At 49.2% G+C, this 14,890-nt stretch overlaps 5 protein-coding genes across 5 annotated transcripts; 3 read left to right on the top strand and 2 right to left on the bottom strand.

Annotated features, from left to right (window-relative positions):
- Positions 1–645: 645 nt before the first annotated feature.
- On the top strand, positions 646–3,804 carry GGS22DRAFT_73943 (translation elongation factor G). The gene is made up of 4 exons (XM_047967967.1): positions 646–993; positions 1,054–1,165; positions 1,241–3,264; positions 3,326–3,804. The coding sequence occupies exons 1-4, from the start codon at positions 785–787 to the stop codon at positions 3,378–3,380; spliced, it is 2,400 nt and encodes a 799-aa protein (XP_047815188.1). The 5' UTR covers positions 646–784; the 3' UTR covers positions 3,381–3,804.
- On the bottom strand, positions 3,784–5,779 carry GGS22DRAFT_172984 (Isocitrate/isopropylmalate dehydrogenase). The gene is made up of 3 exons (XM_047962855.1): positions 5,427–5,779; positions 5,157–5,369; positions 3,784–5,066 (listed from the first exon to the last, which is right to left on the bottom strand). The coding sequence occupies exons 2-3, from the start codon at positions 5,179–5,181 to the stop codon at positions 4,009–4,011; spliced, it is 1,083 nt and encodes a 360-aa protein (XP_047815187.1). The 5' UTR covers positions 5,182–5,369; positions 5,427–5,779; the 3' UTR covers positions 3,784–4,008.
- An 870-nt stretch (positions 5,780–6,649) lies between these two features.
- Positions 6,650–10,213, top strand: GGS22DRAFT_172980 (uncharacterized protein). The gene is made up of 3 exons (XM_047962854.1): positions 6,650–6,798; positions 6,885–7,457; positions 7,734–10,213. The coding sequence occupies exons 2-3, from the start codon at positions 7,364–7,366 to the stop codon at positions 9,620–9,622; spliced, it is 1,983 nt and encodes a 660-aa protein (XP_047815186.1). The 5' UTR covers positions 6,650–6,798; positions 6,885–7,363; the 3' UTR covers positions 9,623–10,213.
- Positions 10,214–11,387, bottom strand: GGS22DRAFT_172979 (ribosomal protein S8). Its single transcript, XM_047962853.1, has one exon. It carries the CDS (start codon positions 11,119–11,121, stop codon positions 10,615–10,617), a length of 507 nt encoding a protein of 168 aa, XP_047815185.1. The 5' UTR covers positions 11,122–11,387; the 3' UTR covers positions 10,214–10,614.
- A 313-nt stretch (positions 11,388–11,700) lies between these two features.
- On the top strand, positions 11,701–13,596 carry GGS22DRAFT_73900 (uncharacterized protein). Its single transcript, XM_047967966.1, has 3 exons — positions 11,701–11,999; positions 12,065–12,231; positions 12,295–13,596. The coding sequence occupies exons 1-3, from the start codon at positions 11,962–11,964 to the stop codon at positions 13,440–13,442; spliced, it is 1,353 nt and encodes a 450-aa protein (XP_047815184.1). The 5' UTR covers positions 11,701–11,961; the 3' UTR covers positions 13,443–13,596.
- Positions 13,597–14,890: the final 1,294 nt, after the last annotated feature.

Raw genomic sequence — 14,890 nt, 5'->3', positions numbered from 1 at the left:
GTGGATTTTTCCTTCTTTAAAGAGTTATCTATCATCAATCAAGGCGTTCAGGGTACGGCCGAATTGTGCATTATTCCATCATCATGGCATTCATCTACCACATCAGTTGATGCATTCTGAGTAAGATTGAGGGTAAATGGTTTTAGCATTCCACACACTATGGTGAAAGAAAGCATAGATGGTTTGGATTCTTTAGGTGCTACGGATCTCTGGAAATCGAGCACGGGAGGCGATTAATGTCGGGGCTTTCACGATGGCCGGAGGGACGATGTCTTGAGTACCTAAGACGAGGATGGTCTCATGAGCTCAAGATGGGCTAGTATCTAGTACTTACGGGCAATGATGCATATTCTCTTGTTCATAAAAGCATACTTAGAGTAGCAATTTTATTGCGGCAAAGACTGTATATCAATGATCATGAACTGAACTACCATGGATATTTGAAGATTTAAAATATTTAAGTGCTATAATAAATTGGTACTTGGCATAGGTACCTACTAGGTACCTAGATACATGGATGTACCTGTAGCTTTCCAAGGTTACCACTGAAAGCGACTATATGCTGAATTGGTGCGCTGTGAGTGGTTACTTCCCTGAGCGGCATTATTCTCCGTACCACGCCGATAAGCGGTTATCGTTCCAACCCATAAAATTTCTTAGGTTAAGAAATTGAAGAGAGAATCATCCCACCTTAAGCAAAGCACCATAGCGGTACTATTTCCCCATTCGTTCGCTATTGGGTGTTTGGACTTCTGGTTTATTCATTCTTTGTGTTTCCTTCACCATGAGGGTTCAGCGAGCTGTAGCTGTCCTCAATGACAGCCGCATCCTTGGTTCGAGGTGTAGCGCTCGCTTCCTCAGTGTGGGCTCCAGGGCTCCGGGTTCTCGTTACTCTGCACCGTTGATCGCGGCTCCGTTGCGTGTGGACGGAAGAAGATATTTCAGTTTGACCAAGACCAGATATGCTTCTGTAAATGCTGCTGCCAGTGCTGCGTAAGCGACTTCATTTTCAACCGAGGGAGTGTATAGAGGTAGCTAATGTTGAGCTTATAGCTTGAAGCGGGCTGCCGAAGAGGCCGCAAACCTTACCCCCGAAGCCGTCTTCGAAAAGATGAGCCCAGATGAAAAGAAACGATTGTCGAGAGTGCGAAACATTGGTATTGCCGTATGTCGCGATTGGTTACTATAGAACCATGAAAAAAAAATCCAAAGACGGAGGGAATACTAAATATGGAGATAGGCACATATCGATAGTGGAAAAACGACAGCTACCGAACGAGTGCTTTTCTATACCGGTCGAATCAAGGCAATTCACGAAGTGAGAGGTAGAGATGGTGCAGGCGCAAAGATGGACTCTATGGAACTTGAACGAGAGAAGGGAATTACAATCCAATCTGCTGCCACATTTTGTGATTGGAAGAAAGTCGAAGACGGCGTGGAACAGACCTACCATATCAATTTGATCGATACGCCTGGTCACATTGATTTCACCATCGAAGTCGAACGCGCGCTAAGAGTGCTAGACGGAGCCGTCATGATTCTTTGCGCCGTCAGCGGTGTTCAGTCTCAAACCATTACCGTGGATAGGCAGATGAAGCGATACAATATTCCTCGAATAAGTTTTGTGAACAAGATGGACCGAATGGGTGCCAACCCTTGGAAGGCTGTCGAACAGATCAACTCCAAGCTGAAGATTCCCGCAGCCGCTATTCAAATTCCCATTGGCGCCGAAGATCAATTCAAGGGCGTCGTTGACCTAATAGAGATGAAAGCCATCTATAGCGAGGGACCAAAAGGCACAATCATTCGACTCGGCCCCGTACCCGAAGACTTGAAAGAGCTTGCGGACCAGAAGCGCCAGGAGTTGATCGAGAAGCTCGCTGATGTCGATGACGAGATTGCTGAAATTTTCTTAGACGAGGGTACACCGTCTAATGAGCAAATCAGCGCTGCCATTCGTAGATCTACTATCGCATTGAAATTTTCTCCCGTTATGATGGGATCTGCACTAGCCGACAAGTCTATCCAGCCCTTGCTTGATGCCGTCTGCGACTATCTGCCAAACCCTGCCGATGTCGAGAACGTGGCATTGGATCGCTCCAGGGACGAGGCAGTAACCAAATTGGTTCCTTATAATTCACTGCCATTTGTCGGGTTGGCTTTCAAGCTCGAAGAGAACAACTACGGCCAGCTTACCTACATTCGAGTTTACCAGGGCTCTTTGAGGAAGGGTACTTGGTTGTTTAATTCGCGAACCGATAAGAAGGTCAGAATTCCCCGTATCGTGCGAATGCATTCCAATGAGATGGAGGACGTCGCCGAGGTTGGTGCAGGTGAGATTTGCGCCGTGTTTGGTGTCGACTGCGCCTCTGGCGATACATTTACGGACGGAAACTTGCCATACACTATGTCTTCCATGTTCGTGCCCGATGCGGTCATGTCGCTTTCCATCAAGCCCAAGAAAAGTACGGATGCCGACAACTTCAGTAAGGCCATGAACCGTTTCCAGCGTGAAGACCCTACATTCAGATTGTATGTCGACGATGAAAGCGAAGAGACAATTATCTCGGGTATGGGTGAATTACACCTAGAAATCTACATCGAGCGTCTACGACGTGAGTACAAGGTTGACTGTGTCACTGGCCAGCCTCGTGTGGCGTATCGCGAGACTATCAGCAAGAGGGCCGACTTCGACTACCTTCTGAAGAGGCAGACCGGTGGCCCTGGTGATTTTGCCCGTGTCGGCGGCTGGATCGAACCTAATGATGATAAAGACAAGAATTATTTCGACAACCAAGTGGTCGGTGGTGCCATTCCGGACAAGTTCATCTCTGCCTGCGGTAAGGGTTTCGAAATCGCTTGCGAGAAGGGTCCTCTACTCGGCCACAAGGTTATCGGAGCACGCATGGTGGTTAATGATGGAGCCACGCACGTAACAGATTCTTCAGATTTCGCTTTTAGCTTAGCAGCACAGATGGCCTTCCGCAAGGTGTTCCCAGAGGCGGGCGGTCAAGTTCTGGAGCCTCTAATGAAGACAACTATCATGGCTCCCAACGAGTTCCAGGGCAACATTCTCATGCTTATGAACAAACGAAACGCTACTATCCTTGATACGGAGATCGGCGCCGAGGACTTCACGCTGATAGCGGATTGCAGTCTTAACGCTATGTTCGGTTTTAGCACGCAGTTGAGAGCGGCTACTCAGGGCAAGGGCGAGTTCAGCATGGAGTTTTCACATTATGCGGCCGCACCACCCCATTTGCAGTATGTTCCCTTTCTAAGCTAATGCACTTAATGACTATGTTTTACTAACAATTACCTTTAGGAAGGAATTGGTCGCCAAGTACGAGAAAGAGCTTGAGGCGAAGAGGACGAAGTAAGAAAACTTCGCCTTGGACGGATTCTATCTTTGCAGTTGGCTTCTTCGACACGTTATGCTGTTAAGAGTCTGCCGCTAGCACCAGGACTTTAAGGGATTTGGCGTTTTCTGTCTAGCCTTGAATGAACGCATCTATGCCATGCCATTGCAATGATGATCACGGGGTGTACAATACTTAACGCTATGGCACACTACCATGTGCCGATAGAGGGCTGTATATAAGATTAAGACACAACATGAAGGCTCGGCGTATCGTCGCAGTACACAATTTACCTAACAGCGACAAAAGGTAGGGAAAATAGTTGGCATGGGGAGTATACCTACCGAAGAGGAGTGGGTAGGTATATATTCAAATGCTTAGGTACCTAGAAAAAGTATCTAGAACGTGGAAATGAAGAACCTCTTCTCTCTATTTTCGGGAATATATTTTTATCGCATCGCTTCATAATTGTGTGAAATCGTTGTATTCATATCTAGGAACCTAGACCCCGGTTTTTTTTGTTCTCTACTTTTAACCTTCCCTTTCTTCCCTTTTTAAGGTCCTACCCCTTTTCTCCTAAAACTGGAACCCGAAGACACCTAAGCTACCCAAGTCACTAGGTGAAATATCTGCTCTACATAGCAGACACCTACAACCTCTTCAAAATATCCACCACAACCTCCTCCGTCGTCGCCTTGCCGCCCAAATCGGGCGTCAACAGCTTACCCTCCTCTAGGTTAGCATCAACAGCAGCATAAATCTTAGCCGCAGCCTCCTCTTCGTTCAAGAACTCGAGCATGAGCGCCGTGCTGCGCAGGGTCGCAATCGGGTTCGCGATACCCTTACCTTCAATATCGGGCGCGCTGCCGTGGCACGGCTCACCGATCGCAAAGCCCTCGCCCACATTGGCAGAAGGAACCAGGCCAAGCGAACCAACGAGCGCCGCGGCGCCGTCGGATAGGATATCGCCGTAGAGATTGGGGGCGACAATGACGTCGTAGGCTTCAGGTTGGCGGAATAGCTTGTAGACCATGCTATCCACGATCTGCTCCTCGACACCGACACTCTTGAACTTCGGGTTCGCGAGGGCGGCGCGGGAGGCGCTGCGGAAGAGACCGTCGGTTTGGGAGAGAACGTTCGACTTATGCGTTATAGTGACGAGGGGACTGGAGTGGATCGACGAGGTCGGGGAGACGTCGCGGATCTTCTGTCGACGCAGGGCGATTTCACCGGCCATCGTCGCGATACGGCTGCTCGCGCGCTCGGAAATGCGCTTGATGGCCTCGGCGTACTTGCCAGTTGGGCTGCCTGGCACGTCGACCGTGCGCTCCTCCTTCACGTATAGATCCTCGGTGTTCTCGCGCACGATGACCATATCGATTGGCTTTGTCGCCGTCCGCACCGTCTTCACAGGTCGCACATTGGCGTATAGGTCTAGCTTCTTGCGCAGCGCTACGATAGGTGAGGAGTATCCCTTTACGGCGGACGTGGGCGACGATACGGCACCGAAGAGAGCGCCATCACAAGATTGCTTCAGAGCTTCGACGGTGGCGTCGGGGAGCGCGGCGCCGGTCCGCTCGAAGGTCTCGAAGCCGGCGTATAGGTCTGAGAACTCGAATTTTAGACCTAAGGAGCTGGGGAGGGCTTCGAGGATGCGGCGGCCAGCGGGGATGACTTCGCGGCCGATGCCGTCGCCGGGGATGAGGCCTATGAGGGGGGGTTGTTAGGGGGTTATTTGCCAAAATAGGGGATTAAATGACATTTTTAAGGAATTGAATGGAAGGTGTGTATACTGACCTATTCTGAGAACTCTAGAAGCCATGACGGTGGTTCAATTGCTATTTTTGGTTTAATTGGTGAAGCATCGACGGAAAGCTCTCCCCAGATAAAATTTGTGTGTTCTGAAGCTATGGTAAAATCATGGTGGGGTCCTCAATTGCCGGGATCGGAGGGGTACCATAGCTCCTTCCAAATCTTCCAAGCTGTCAAGGATCTTAGGGGCTAATTTACCTAGAACTGTTAGCTTAGGCTGGAACTAGGCTAGAATTAGGTCAGGGACCTCCTTACCTTTTAATGCGCATTACACGTTCGATATTGCCTTCTATTCCTTCCGAGAAGCATAGGAAGCATTAACATGCACATTAATATGCAAGCATCGCTTTAATGCAACGGATCATTGCATCATTAACCTAGTGCATGCATGCTCCTTAAAAGACATTTGTTCGGGACCTCTGCATACCAGACTTTTCTCCTAGCTTCCTAGCCTCTTACTTGATAGCACTCGACGCTCCCGGGAGCCCCTAAAGCGCCACGCTGACAGCCCGCAGAACCCGGTAAATACTCCGCATGTTATGCTACATAGCTCGAAGATCTTATGAGGGGGGTTGTTTGCTACCAATGAGGGCCAACCTGAAACGTCCTATTCATATATCATTATATTGAGTTGTGTGGTTTTTGGAGTCCTCTCGAGTGACGCATGTCAGATTTATATGCACCTGTTGTCCATGCAATTGGGTCCCGTTGACCTGTCATATGTGTCTTTTTTTCTTTCGTCGTATCCGGGTCTTGGTTACATAATTCTGGATTCTTCAAGGTTGCGAGCGTTGAAATTCCACGATAGCCTTTAATATGTAACATTACAAGAGCACTGGATACAGTGTGCCTTGGTACATAGTTTCGATATTTGATATTTGATATTTGATATTCAACTAGAAGATTTAGAGAGTTATGTTGAGCTTAGGCTCAGAACTATTGGATAACTAATGCAACTTGAACTTTTTTTTATTCACATCACACTATGAAGTACAGAATAGGTACATACATACCTCTCTAATTCTTTCTTTCTCGGCGGACAATATCTTGTAGTTATACGGATGATAGCACTGACATCTCATGTTGTTGAAATGTGTCAATTTCCTTTGTCCAAGTCTTAGTCTATAGGGGTAAGCTTATTCATCCGTACAGAGTAGGTATAGATAGGTGGGTATAGAGTTGAATATAGCAACACGACACGATACAACACAACATTACAACTCGGACACATCTCAACTTGTTAGTCCGTAACCTCTGAACACGATTGCGATTGTGTACCTAGCCAAGTAAAAGATTCGAATATTTAAGATAATAAAGAGTAATTCGACGCCTCGGTAAGCCGTTAGACGCGTTTTGGGAGTTCATGCAAGCCCCTGAATCCACTTTATCCAACATCAACTACCCCTGTCTAAATGGGCAATTTATCTCGTAGGTACCTAGCCAGGTACCTAATTAAAGGAACCGCAGCTTTAAGGCGGCCTTATTAGGCCACATGCCACCAAATAATTCCCATTCCCATCCCATGTCGACACTTTCCCTTGATAAGTCTTTTGAGTCTTGACTCTTTTGACTCTTTTATTTCATTTCACCTTTTCTACTATCCTCTCGACGACATCGCATAGTCATAGTATTTATTCATTTTTCTATGTAACTGTAACTGCAATTGCCCTATTGCGACCTTTTTTCGAATCACGCTCATTTGTCTTGTTTTAGCATTTGCTTATTTCGAAAGACTCCATTATTACTTGTTTCTTTTTGAAGCTTTGCACCTGCACCAGCAACACGCGATACCTCGTACATCTCGCCTCTGGTAGTCTTGACTGCTGTCTCGGGAAGCCCCTTAACTGCTACCTAACCGAACACGAATTAGAGAGCTTTGACTGGATACCCCCCCTGGTTTGAGCAGCATTGGTTTCCGCCGTTCTATTAACCCCGTCTTTCCGACTTACAACTTGTCCTCAATTTTCTGAGACAACTCGACAAATATCTGTCGAAACAAACAAATAAACAAACGAGCGATTTGATCTGAGCCGACCAGCAAGGCCACAAATTTGGGGGGCATGCCATCCGTCGTTGCAATCAGTAGCTGCAGTTTCCCGCGGTGACAATTGTTGATATACGATCGTATATTTGCTATTTGCTCTTTCCAATAACGTCAACTGGCGATAAGTTACAACAGTCACAACTAAGCGATGTCGGGAGTAAGGAACCTCCGCGCGATGTTCGAGAATAGGGGGGAGAACAACCCTCCAGATAGAGGAAGATCTCCTGGTCCTGGAGGTTTCGGTATGACGCCTCTTTGTCTTGAACACTCATTTACACCTTGCATAGCTCGATGATCATGCCAACCTTTTCCAATTCCATCTATAAATTGCACAATTCAAAACCTAGAACTACCAATTCTTAGTTCAACTCCACAATCCCATTTCTATTTCCATTCTCACGCTCCCAACCCCAACCTCACAAGCTTCCCATTGACTACGTCATTTCTTTGTCATTTGCTAGATACCAATAGACCCCTAAATGAGCTATAGCTAACGTTAAATTTGTTCTCACCGCTAGCATCCCCCTCACCCTCTCATTCGCCGAGGCGGTTATCTAAAGTTCGAACTACTTTCGTAGCAGTTGAGAAGGACGGACGTGTTGGATTGAGAAGGGAACCCAGTGGTGATTCAGTCTCGGTAGACAGCAGAAGGCTTAGCAACGAAACCGAAGCCACACAAGCTACCACGCCACAACCTACATCTGAAAAGACGGACGTTTTCTCGGATAACATGGCTAAGAACGCGTCCGCCTTCAAGTCAAATCTGTCTCAGGAATCCATTCCTGAATCGCCAATCCAAAACGCCCCTGCAAAACCTGCTCCAAAGAAGGAAAAGGAGAATCGGAGTCCTGATATTGCCCCGAACCCGAACCCAGACAAGATTACGGATGAGGAGGAAACGAAGACGAAGTTGTTACCAGGCAACCCAACAGACAAGGCGGCGACGAGAGGGAAAAGCGTGACGCCTACTCCATCCACGGGTGGTTCAACAAATGGCAAGCCAAAAGCTGCGGTTATTCCCAAGCCCGTTTCCAAGCCTGCTCCTAAGCCGGCGCCAGTTTCGACAACCGCTAGATCCGTATCGAAGCCGGCCAAGTCGCCTACTAAGCTTATTAGCAACGCTGCGAAAGCAGCCCGTTCTTCGAGCGTAGGGCCGCAGAAAAAGGCAACGCCTGCTCCTTCGAAGAGTCACGATGCGCCGAAGAAGACGGTCACCCCTGCCGCACCGAAGGCGACTGTAACCGCCGCTAAGAAGCCAGCGCCCATTGACCTTCCTCCGTCAGGAACGGGTTTCGTGAAGCCGAAGCCTAAGTCGCCCACTCGGCCTATCAACCTCCCCTCTTCCCTCACAAAGCCAACTGCCTCTTCCGCCTCTAAGCTTGGAGCCGGCAGTGCAACTCAGCCTCCCAGACAATCCGCCTCCCGAGCTTCCGGCAGCGCCGCGCATCTGAATGTAGCCGCCACCACTCACAGATCGCCTAGCAGATCAAGCCTTGCCAGCGCGGGCGTCATTACAAGCAACAAGGGCCTAAGGCGCCAAAGTTCGACTGTCGGCCGGCCACGACCAAGCCTAGGACCTCCCCCCAAGCAAGCAGCTAAGGATCACCCTGTCTCTAAGAAAGAGGCCCACGTTGACGAGAGCTTCCTTGCACGCATGATGAGGCCGACCCAGAGCAGCTCGAGCAAGACTTCGGAGAAGGCCCCCGTAACACCGCCACGGAAACCAAGCTCGCCGATGACCACCCAGAAGAGGTCCGCGACGAAGGATACGGATGCGAATGCGAAGAAGGTAGTTGCTAAGATTCAGGCATCTACGAACAGCCTCAAGACTGCTATCGATAGCGTCAAACCGGCCGAGAAGGAAGCCCCGACAGCAAAGGAGGTCGCTCCAGTTGTTGCCCAGACCGAGATTGCCGAGGTTGCTATCGAGGTAGCTAAGGTCTCCACAGAGACAGCTACCACCCCTGTTGTGGAGGAGGCTAAAGCTGAGACTGTCGCCGAACCCGCTATCGTTGTTGAAGTCGAGGAGGCCAAGGAAGAGGCTGTAGAGGAGCCCGCCGAGCCTGCAGCAACTGTCCCAGTCATCGCCGAGGATGCCGACAAGGTCGCAGATATCGAAGATGTAGTCCAGGAGGCCGTGGAAGAGCCTACGGAGCCTGTTGTCGAAGTGTCTGTTGCTGCTGATAATGAGGAGCCTAAGGAGGCGGAGGTTGTTGAAGCCACGCCCGAGGTCACCGAGGAGGCTGTCTCGGCTGAGACCGAAGCTCTCAACGCGGTACTTGAAGAGCCCAAGGTTGAGGAACCTAAGGCCGTGGAGGCAACAAACGTTGAGGAAAGCAAGGAAGAGGCGAAGGTAGAGGTTGTCATAGGGGATGAGGCCAGCACGGCGGGTATTTCGGAAGCTTAGTTTGCTATCCGCCGTACTCTACAACAGTAGCAGAAAAGTTCGACTCGGGTTACGTTGGGAGGGGTACTAGAATACCAAGAAAAACACAACAAAGGACCAAATTTGTTTGTATTGGCGTGGCGCAGATGATGATACCTTTTTTCTCTTAACCAAAAAATTCCATCGGAGCATATACCTGGGGACGGGGAGTGGTTCTTTTTTTTATTCTCCCTGATCTTGTTTTTCCCCCCTCTCCTGGTGCTCGCGAGGCATTGCTGTGGAGTTAGGTGATGGTGATAATACCTATTGCATACCTAGACCTTGTTCTGTAAACGTCTTTTGCGTCCTTTTGTCACGTTTCGTCGCTGGCTAGAAAGATGGAGGCATAGGGGCAGAGCAGGTATAATCATACTTGCGAAAGCAATGATTCGACTCTTACAACAAGTGCCTCTTAGGGGTATATTCGAATGATAACTTGTAATGAAAATATGTTCATCTGCGTGTTGGTCGGGTGTTACAAGGACATTGTGTTTCACAGGATAAATAGTTGTAATTCACCTTCTCTGAGCTTACCTCTTAGATACCCAGATACCTTAGCTACTAAATGCATGATTTTGTACAAGATGAAGTGATGATTGGTTATATCATGATATGCAGGTATCGTACATTTCTATAGTTGTAGTCTGTGATTTTGTACACATCGAGCCTGCCACCATTTCCTGGATAACCGCTCTCTTCATCTAGATGTTCCTTCAGACATACCAGTCGTTCGAGGAGCATACTCAGGATGCCAGAGAGTTTGGTAAACCAGACCGTTGGCTCATACCATTTCGCCCATTGAGGACTCTTAGCCACTTTCTCCTATCAATCTCAGCTATGTGAGACAGATATGGATGTGTTGGCTTCATCAAGCATCCCTCATCCAACTTCTGTTCTTTAACTTGACCTTCCCCAGCCAGCACCAGCCATCCGGAAGCAACACAAACGCCCTAACCAAATCCGATCAAGGGAGATTATTTCATAGGAGGCCCAACCCGACACAGCAACAACCCGCCAACCTTCTTCTCAATGGCCTCCCGAACCTCCAGCGTGCCCAAGCTCGTATGCATGAAAAGCGACTCCCCGATATTCAACCCGCGGTAGGAGCCAGAATCGAAACCCCTCGCAAGCCGCTCCAGCACATTCAACTTCGCGGTATGCGGGCGCTTCGGCGTCGTAATCGCGACCATCGTCCCCAGCACCGGCGTCCCACCACCCGAGATATTGTATTTCAGTCCCAACCACAGGCGCTGCTTAGCCACGTTCGCCGTCGTCAGGGGTGCCGGCTCGTACGTCGTGATTGTGGCCGGGTCCGGCGGGTGTGCGCCCCCCCGCGTCACGAAGGAGATGTAGCCGGCTCGGTGCATGGCGAGCGCTACGCTTAGGTTGTACTTGGTGAAGGGCACGGAGGTGAGCCCCAGGCGCGCGCGGGAGGCGTTTTGTAGGTGCGAACACATGTGCACGACGTTGGCTAGTCCCATTTTGGGCGGTGCGTGTGCCCTGGCGGGCGAATTGGGGGAGGGGGGGCTTGTTTGGGGGGTTTCGAGGTTGGGGAGGAGGGGGTTCCTAAGTCGGTTTCGCCGGCTAAGTGAGAAGTATAAGGGGCAGCTTAAATATGGTGTTTTAGGGTCTCGTTACTGGTTAGAGAGCCGATGGTATTTTCGCTCGTCGGCGGAGTTGTCGGTAGAGAAGTGCCGGGATGCAAATCTTCAATGTGAATGAAGCTATCGCGATATTCGAATCAAGATGAAAAATAGAAGTGGGTCTTCAATCGGAGGGACTGAAAATTCGGCGGAAAATCACTGGATCCGACTGGGAGTCCGTTCTTATCGATAATGTGAAAGAGCGTTGCCCGTTGGTGGGATGTCATTTACGACTTCCCATTGGTTTTCATGATTACCCCACCATTGCTTCTACACAACATAAGAGTGGGCAGTTAAGCGCCGAGCTGCTCTTATTCATTCCCCTCATGCAGGGTCGAATTGGTCGGAATTGATGGCTGATGATGGCGTAGTACCATTTGTGGTAGGTGATTTTATTTTATTTTTTCTTGTAGGAGAGAGGAGTCTGAGCCGGGGTGGATGGCACCGAGTGGTGTCACATTTTATAGAGCTCTCTTCCAACATTCTCTTTTCCCCTCCATTCCAAGATATTTGAAGCTCTCGTGAGTTCAATGTTGGTATAACATTACCATTATCTATTAAACCAGAGATAGCATATACGAAGCTGGTCTTGATTGCTATCTACATTCATTGTTTTCGGTATTTGTCTTGTTAAATTGTACCTATTGTTCGGATTGTCGTAAACGCTGAGTCGCGACTATGGCAGTTCGACCTGGTGAGGAGAACGTTGCGACCCTGTGAGTGCCCAAGTATTAGAAAGCTCTAACATTAATCTTACGCTTATCTCATTCCCTTACTATAGCTTCGGAGACGTCCATTACTTCTATAGTCCACCTGAGGCGAAGCCACCGCATCATCGTTTTGATAAGGGATCTTACGTGTATTTGTTCGAAAATGCAAATGACCGGAGAGCGCGTGTTGAAATTGCGAACCAACCAGGCTCAGATGATCAGGACGCATTTGATGGATGTAAGAGCATAAACCTAGTAGACTTGACTGATTATCCCTTTCCCTAATTACCCTGCGATATAGTTCTAGATAGGACGCGTATACGATATTCCTATAAGCAACAATGCCTCGTAAATATCTTGGTCGAGGGTGTAGCTGGTCCGCCGATAGACCAAAGTCAATGGCATCTTCCAACGTACGATCCTCGAAATGAGAACAAATACCACTACAAACTTCACTCACTCGATATCTACTTCTGGACCCATGCCGATGCCTTACAATTTGTCAACGGTGTGCGACGAGTCCTACCCTCGTCTCAAGTGGAAGTCGCAGATGAACCTGGCCCGCCGCCGCTCCCATACAACCAGTCTCAAGATACAAATCCCTTAGTTCAGAAGCTGGAAAACGTCGCCATCTCAGATCCGAAGTACTCGAGTCCCAAGCCTGCGCCTCAGGGGGTACCTACCTTCGCACCTCCCCCGACCTCGGCGGCAACAGCCGATAGTAAGGGAAGCTCACCTCACAGCTTTGCGCCGATGGCATATAACCCTGCTGCTCCAGCCGCTGCAGAACAGAGAATACACCGAGAAAAGACGCCGCCTCCCGAAGAAGATGGGCACGATCCTCTTGCTGCGGCCGTCGCTCGCGATCAGGCTCCGCCGTATACTCCCGGTTACGGGGCTACCAACTTCTCAGCTCCGCCGGGCAGTCATGGTCTTCCCGGACCTCCACCACAAACCCACCCAGGTCTTGTAAGCCCCGGCCTGGTCAGCCCCGGTCTACCAACTCCCGGAATCGTAAGCCCAGGCTTTCCGCCATCGCAATTCGGACATCTACAACGTTCGTCCACGGTGCCCGTGTCTGGAATGGTATCGCCGGGTCTCGTGAGTCCGTATGGTGCGAATTTCCCTGGGTCACCCGGATTCGCACCTCCTCCGGCTCAACCCGTGCAGCATCACCCAACGCCACCTCCCGTTCAGAGCCCCGGCTTGCCCCCGGCCCCTCCAGGAGGATACTCTCAGTTTAATTATACCACTAGCCAGCCGGCACCTGGGTCCACGGACTACAGCATACACCAACAAGTGTACCGGCCGACGGAACAGGAACACGCTTCTAAATATGGCACGTACAAGCCCAAGCAAGAGGGCCACAGCAAACTAGGCCAGAATGTAGAGAGGGTAGAGAAGGGTGTTACGGGAATGTTGAAGAAATTTGAGAAGAGGTTTGGTTGAATGTTTTACCTACCTACTTCTAAATATTTGTAGTTTGAATATGGCGAATTTGAATGCTGAATATTAGATATAATACCAATTTGTACCCCCCACGCTTGCTGAATTACATGTGGGCGGAGTGCAAGTAATCAAATACAGACTAATTTGCTCGGTGTGCGGATGAAGTAGCATCCCTCTAGTGCTTCCCTTTAGCTCCTAAATGCCCAAGTGTCTAACATCAGACGCATCTAGGCCTTCGTCGCTCACGGGATGCGACGGCATGTTGCTGACCATGCAGCGTGACTTGCACATCATAGCAACGCTAAACAGTAGGGCTATCCTACCTTCCAGCTCAAGGTACCAAAATAAAGTAATAGGGTCAATATCTCAAGTTTGCTTCATGTTCTATTGTTGGTGAGCATGTTTTTACATTTATATATATATCTATATATTCCCTTATTGCGTTATATTAAGGCACTCCCTTGACGTGATATTTCCTCTCTGATGAACAAAAGTTCGTGGGTTTCGAGCCTGGTGGCCTGGCTACCTACTAATATCTATGGTTACGTGGTGCCTTATGTATGTCTCAGCCATTGAGCTGAAAAGCGTTGCTAAGCGTCTAGCTGAAGGCATTCATTGGACCCTTCATTTTATCCCGATCTTCCGGGCGATATACCATACATAGTAGTAAGAAAGATCGAAGACATGTCTGACATGCACGGTAATCAGGGAAATTGTCCCTGTATGTTTTGCAAACCACTGAGAAAGGCCTAATTCATTTTTCAGCGTACTATGGTAAGTAAAGTTAACTTTCCCAAGAAGAAGTTCCAACCAAATTGTGTTGCCGTGACAGCAGGACTTCGTCTTCGTACACACTGCCACCTCGGACGGCAACGAGCACTTCCGCTCAGGTTACCCGAAAGAAGTTGAAGTGTTGCTTAAGCCTTAAGCGCTCGCGATATTAGTGGGGTAACAGTGTAACGTTAGCGCAGTACAAAGTCCCAGGGACCCGGCAGCCCTAACAGAATTGGAACTGGGCTGCTGGAGACGCTGGGGACGCTGGGGACGGACTTGCATAGCACCAAAGAGCATGGGTAAATCGTAGACCAGCAAGGCGCAGTCACGAAAAGTGGTGAACCCTAGCCACGTTCCGATACGATCTGCCATGACTTGAGTAATGATTTCATTGACGCAACTGACGTGGATTGATATGCGCAAGGCGGAGAGCTATGAGATGGCATAACCGCCAAGATAGGGGCGAAAATATTTGTCAATTACGTTTCGAAGTTGTAATGCTACAATGCTGTGATGTTGTAATGTATTAACGTACTATATTAACGTCCGTAGCACAGCTGCACGGTTGTAGTAGGGAGGCTCGGTTGAGGTAGCCTGCATAAACGAACTACATCGGCGGACGGGACGGACCAGTGATATGCTAGAGCTTCGTATGCTTTTAGTTTGTGGGTTGG

This window comes from Annulohypoxylon maeteangense (assembly GCF_022496945.1).
Source record: "Annulohypoxylon maeteangense strain CBS 123835 unplaced genomic scaffold GGS22scaffold_20, whole genome shotgun sequence".
Classification (NCBI taxonomy): domain Eukaryota; kingdom Fungi; phylum Ascomycota; class Sordariomycetes; order Xylariales; family Hypoxylaceae; genus Annulohypoxylon; species Annulohypoxylon maeteangense.
The sequence above is the reverse complement of the archived record's forward strand: the minus strand, read 5'-3'. Positions and strand labels throughout refer to the sequence as shown.

Coding starts and splice junctions, on each gene's coding strand:
- GGS22DRAFT_73943 (XM_047967967.1), top strand. CDS start 785: ATGAGGGTTCAGCGAGCTGTAGCTGTCCTCAATGACAGCCGCATCCTT. Junction 1,166..1,240: donor TGCGAAACATTGGTATTGCC/GTATGTCGCGAT, acceptor ATATGGAGATAG/GCACATATCGATAGTGGAAA. Junction 3,265..3,325: donor GCCGCACCACCCCATTTGCA/GTATGTTCCCTT, acceptor AATTACCTTTAG/GAAGGAATTGGTCGCCAAGT.
- GGS22DRAFT_172984 (XM_047962855.1), bottom strand. CDS start 5,181: ATGGCTTCTAGAGTTCTCAGAATAG. Junction 5,067..5,156: donor TTCTAGAGTTCTCAGAATAG/GTCAGTATACAC, acceptor CCCCCCTCATAG/GCCTCATCCCCGGCGACGGC.
- GGS22DRAFT_172980 (XM_047962854.1), top strand. CDS start 7,364: ATGTCGGGAGTAAGGAACCTCCGCGCGATGTTCGAGAATAGGGGGGAG. Junction 7,458..7,733: donor TCCTGGTCCTGGAGGTTTCG/GTATGACGCCTC, acceptor TCTCACCGCTAG/CATCCCCCTCACCCTCTCAT.
- GGS22DRAFT_172979 (XM_047962853.1), bottom strand. CDS start 11,121: ATGGGACTAGCCAACGTCGTGCACATGTGTTCGCACCTACAAAACGCC.
- GGS22DRAFT_73900 (XM_047967966.1), top strand. CDS start 11,962: ATGGCAGTTCGACCTGGTGAGGAGAACGTTGCGACCCT. Junction 12,000..12,064: donor GAGGAGAACGTTGCGACCCT/GTGAGTGCCCAA, acceptor CCCTTACTATAG/CTTCGGAGACGTCCATTACT. Junction 12,232..12,294: donor TCAGGACGCATTTGATGGAT/GTAAGAGCATAA, acceptor CCTGCGATATAG/TTCTAGATAGGACGCGTATA.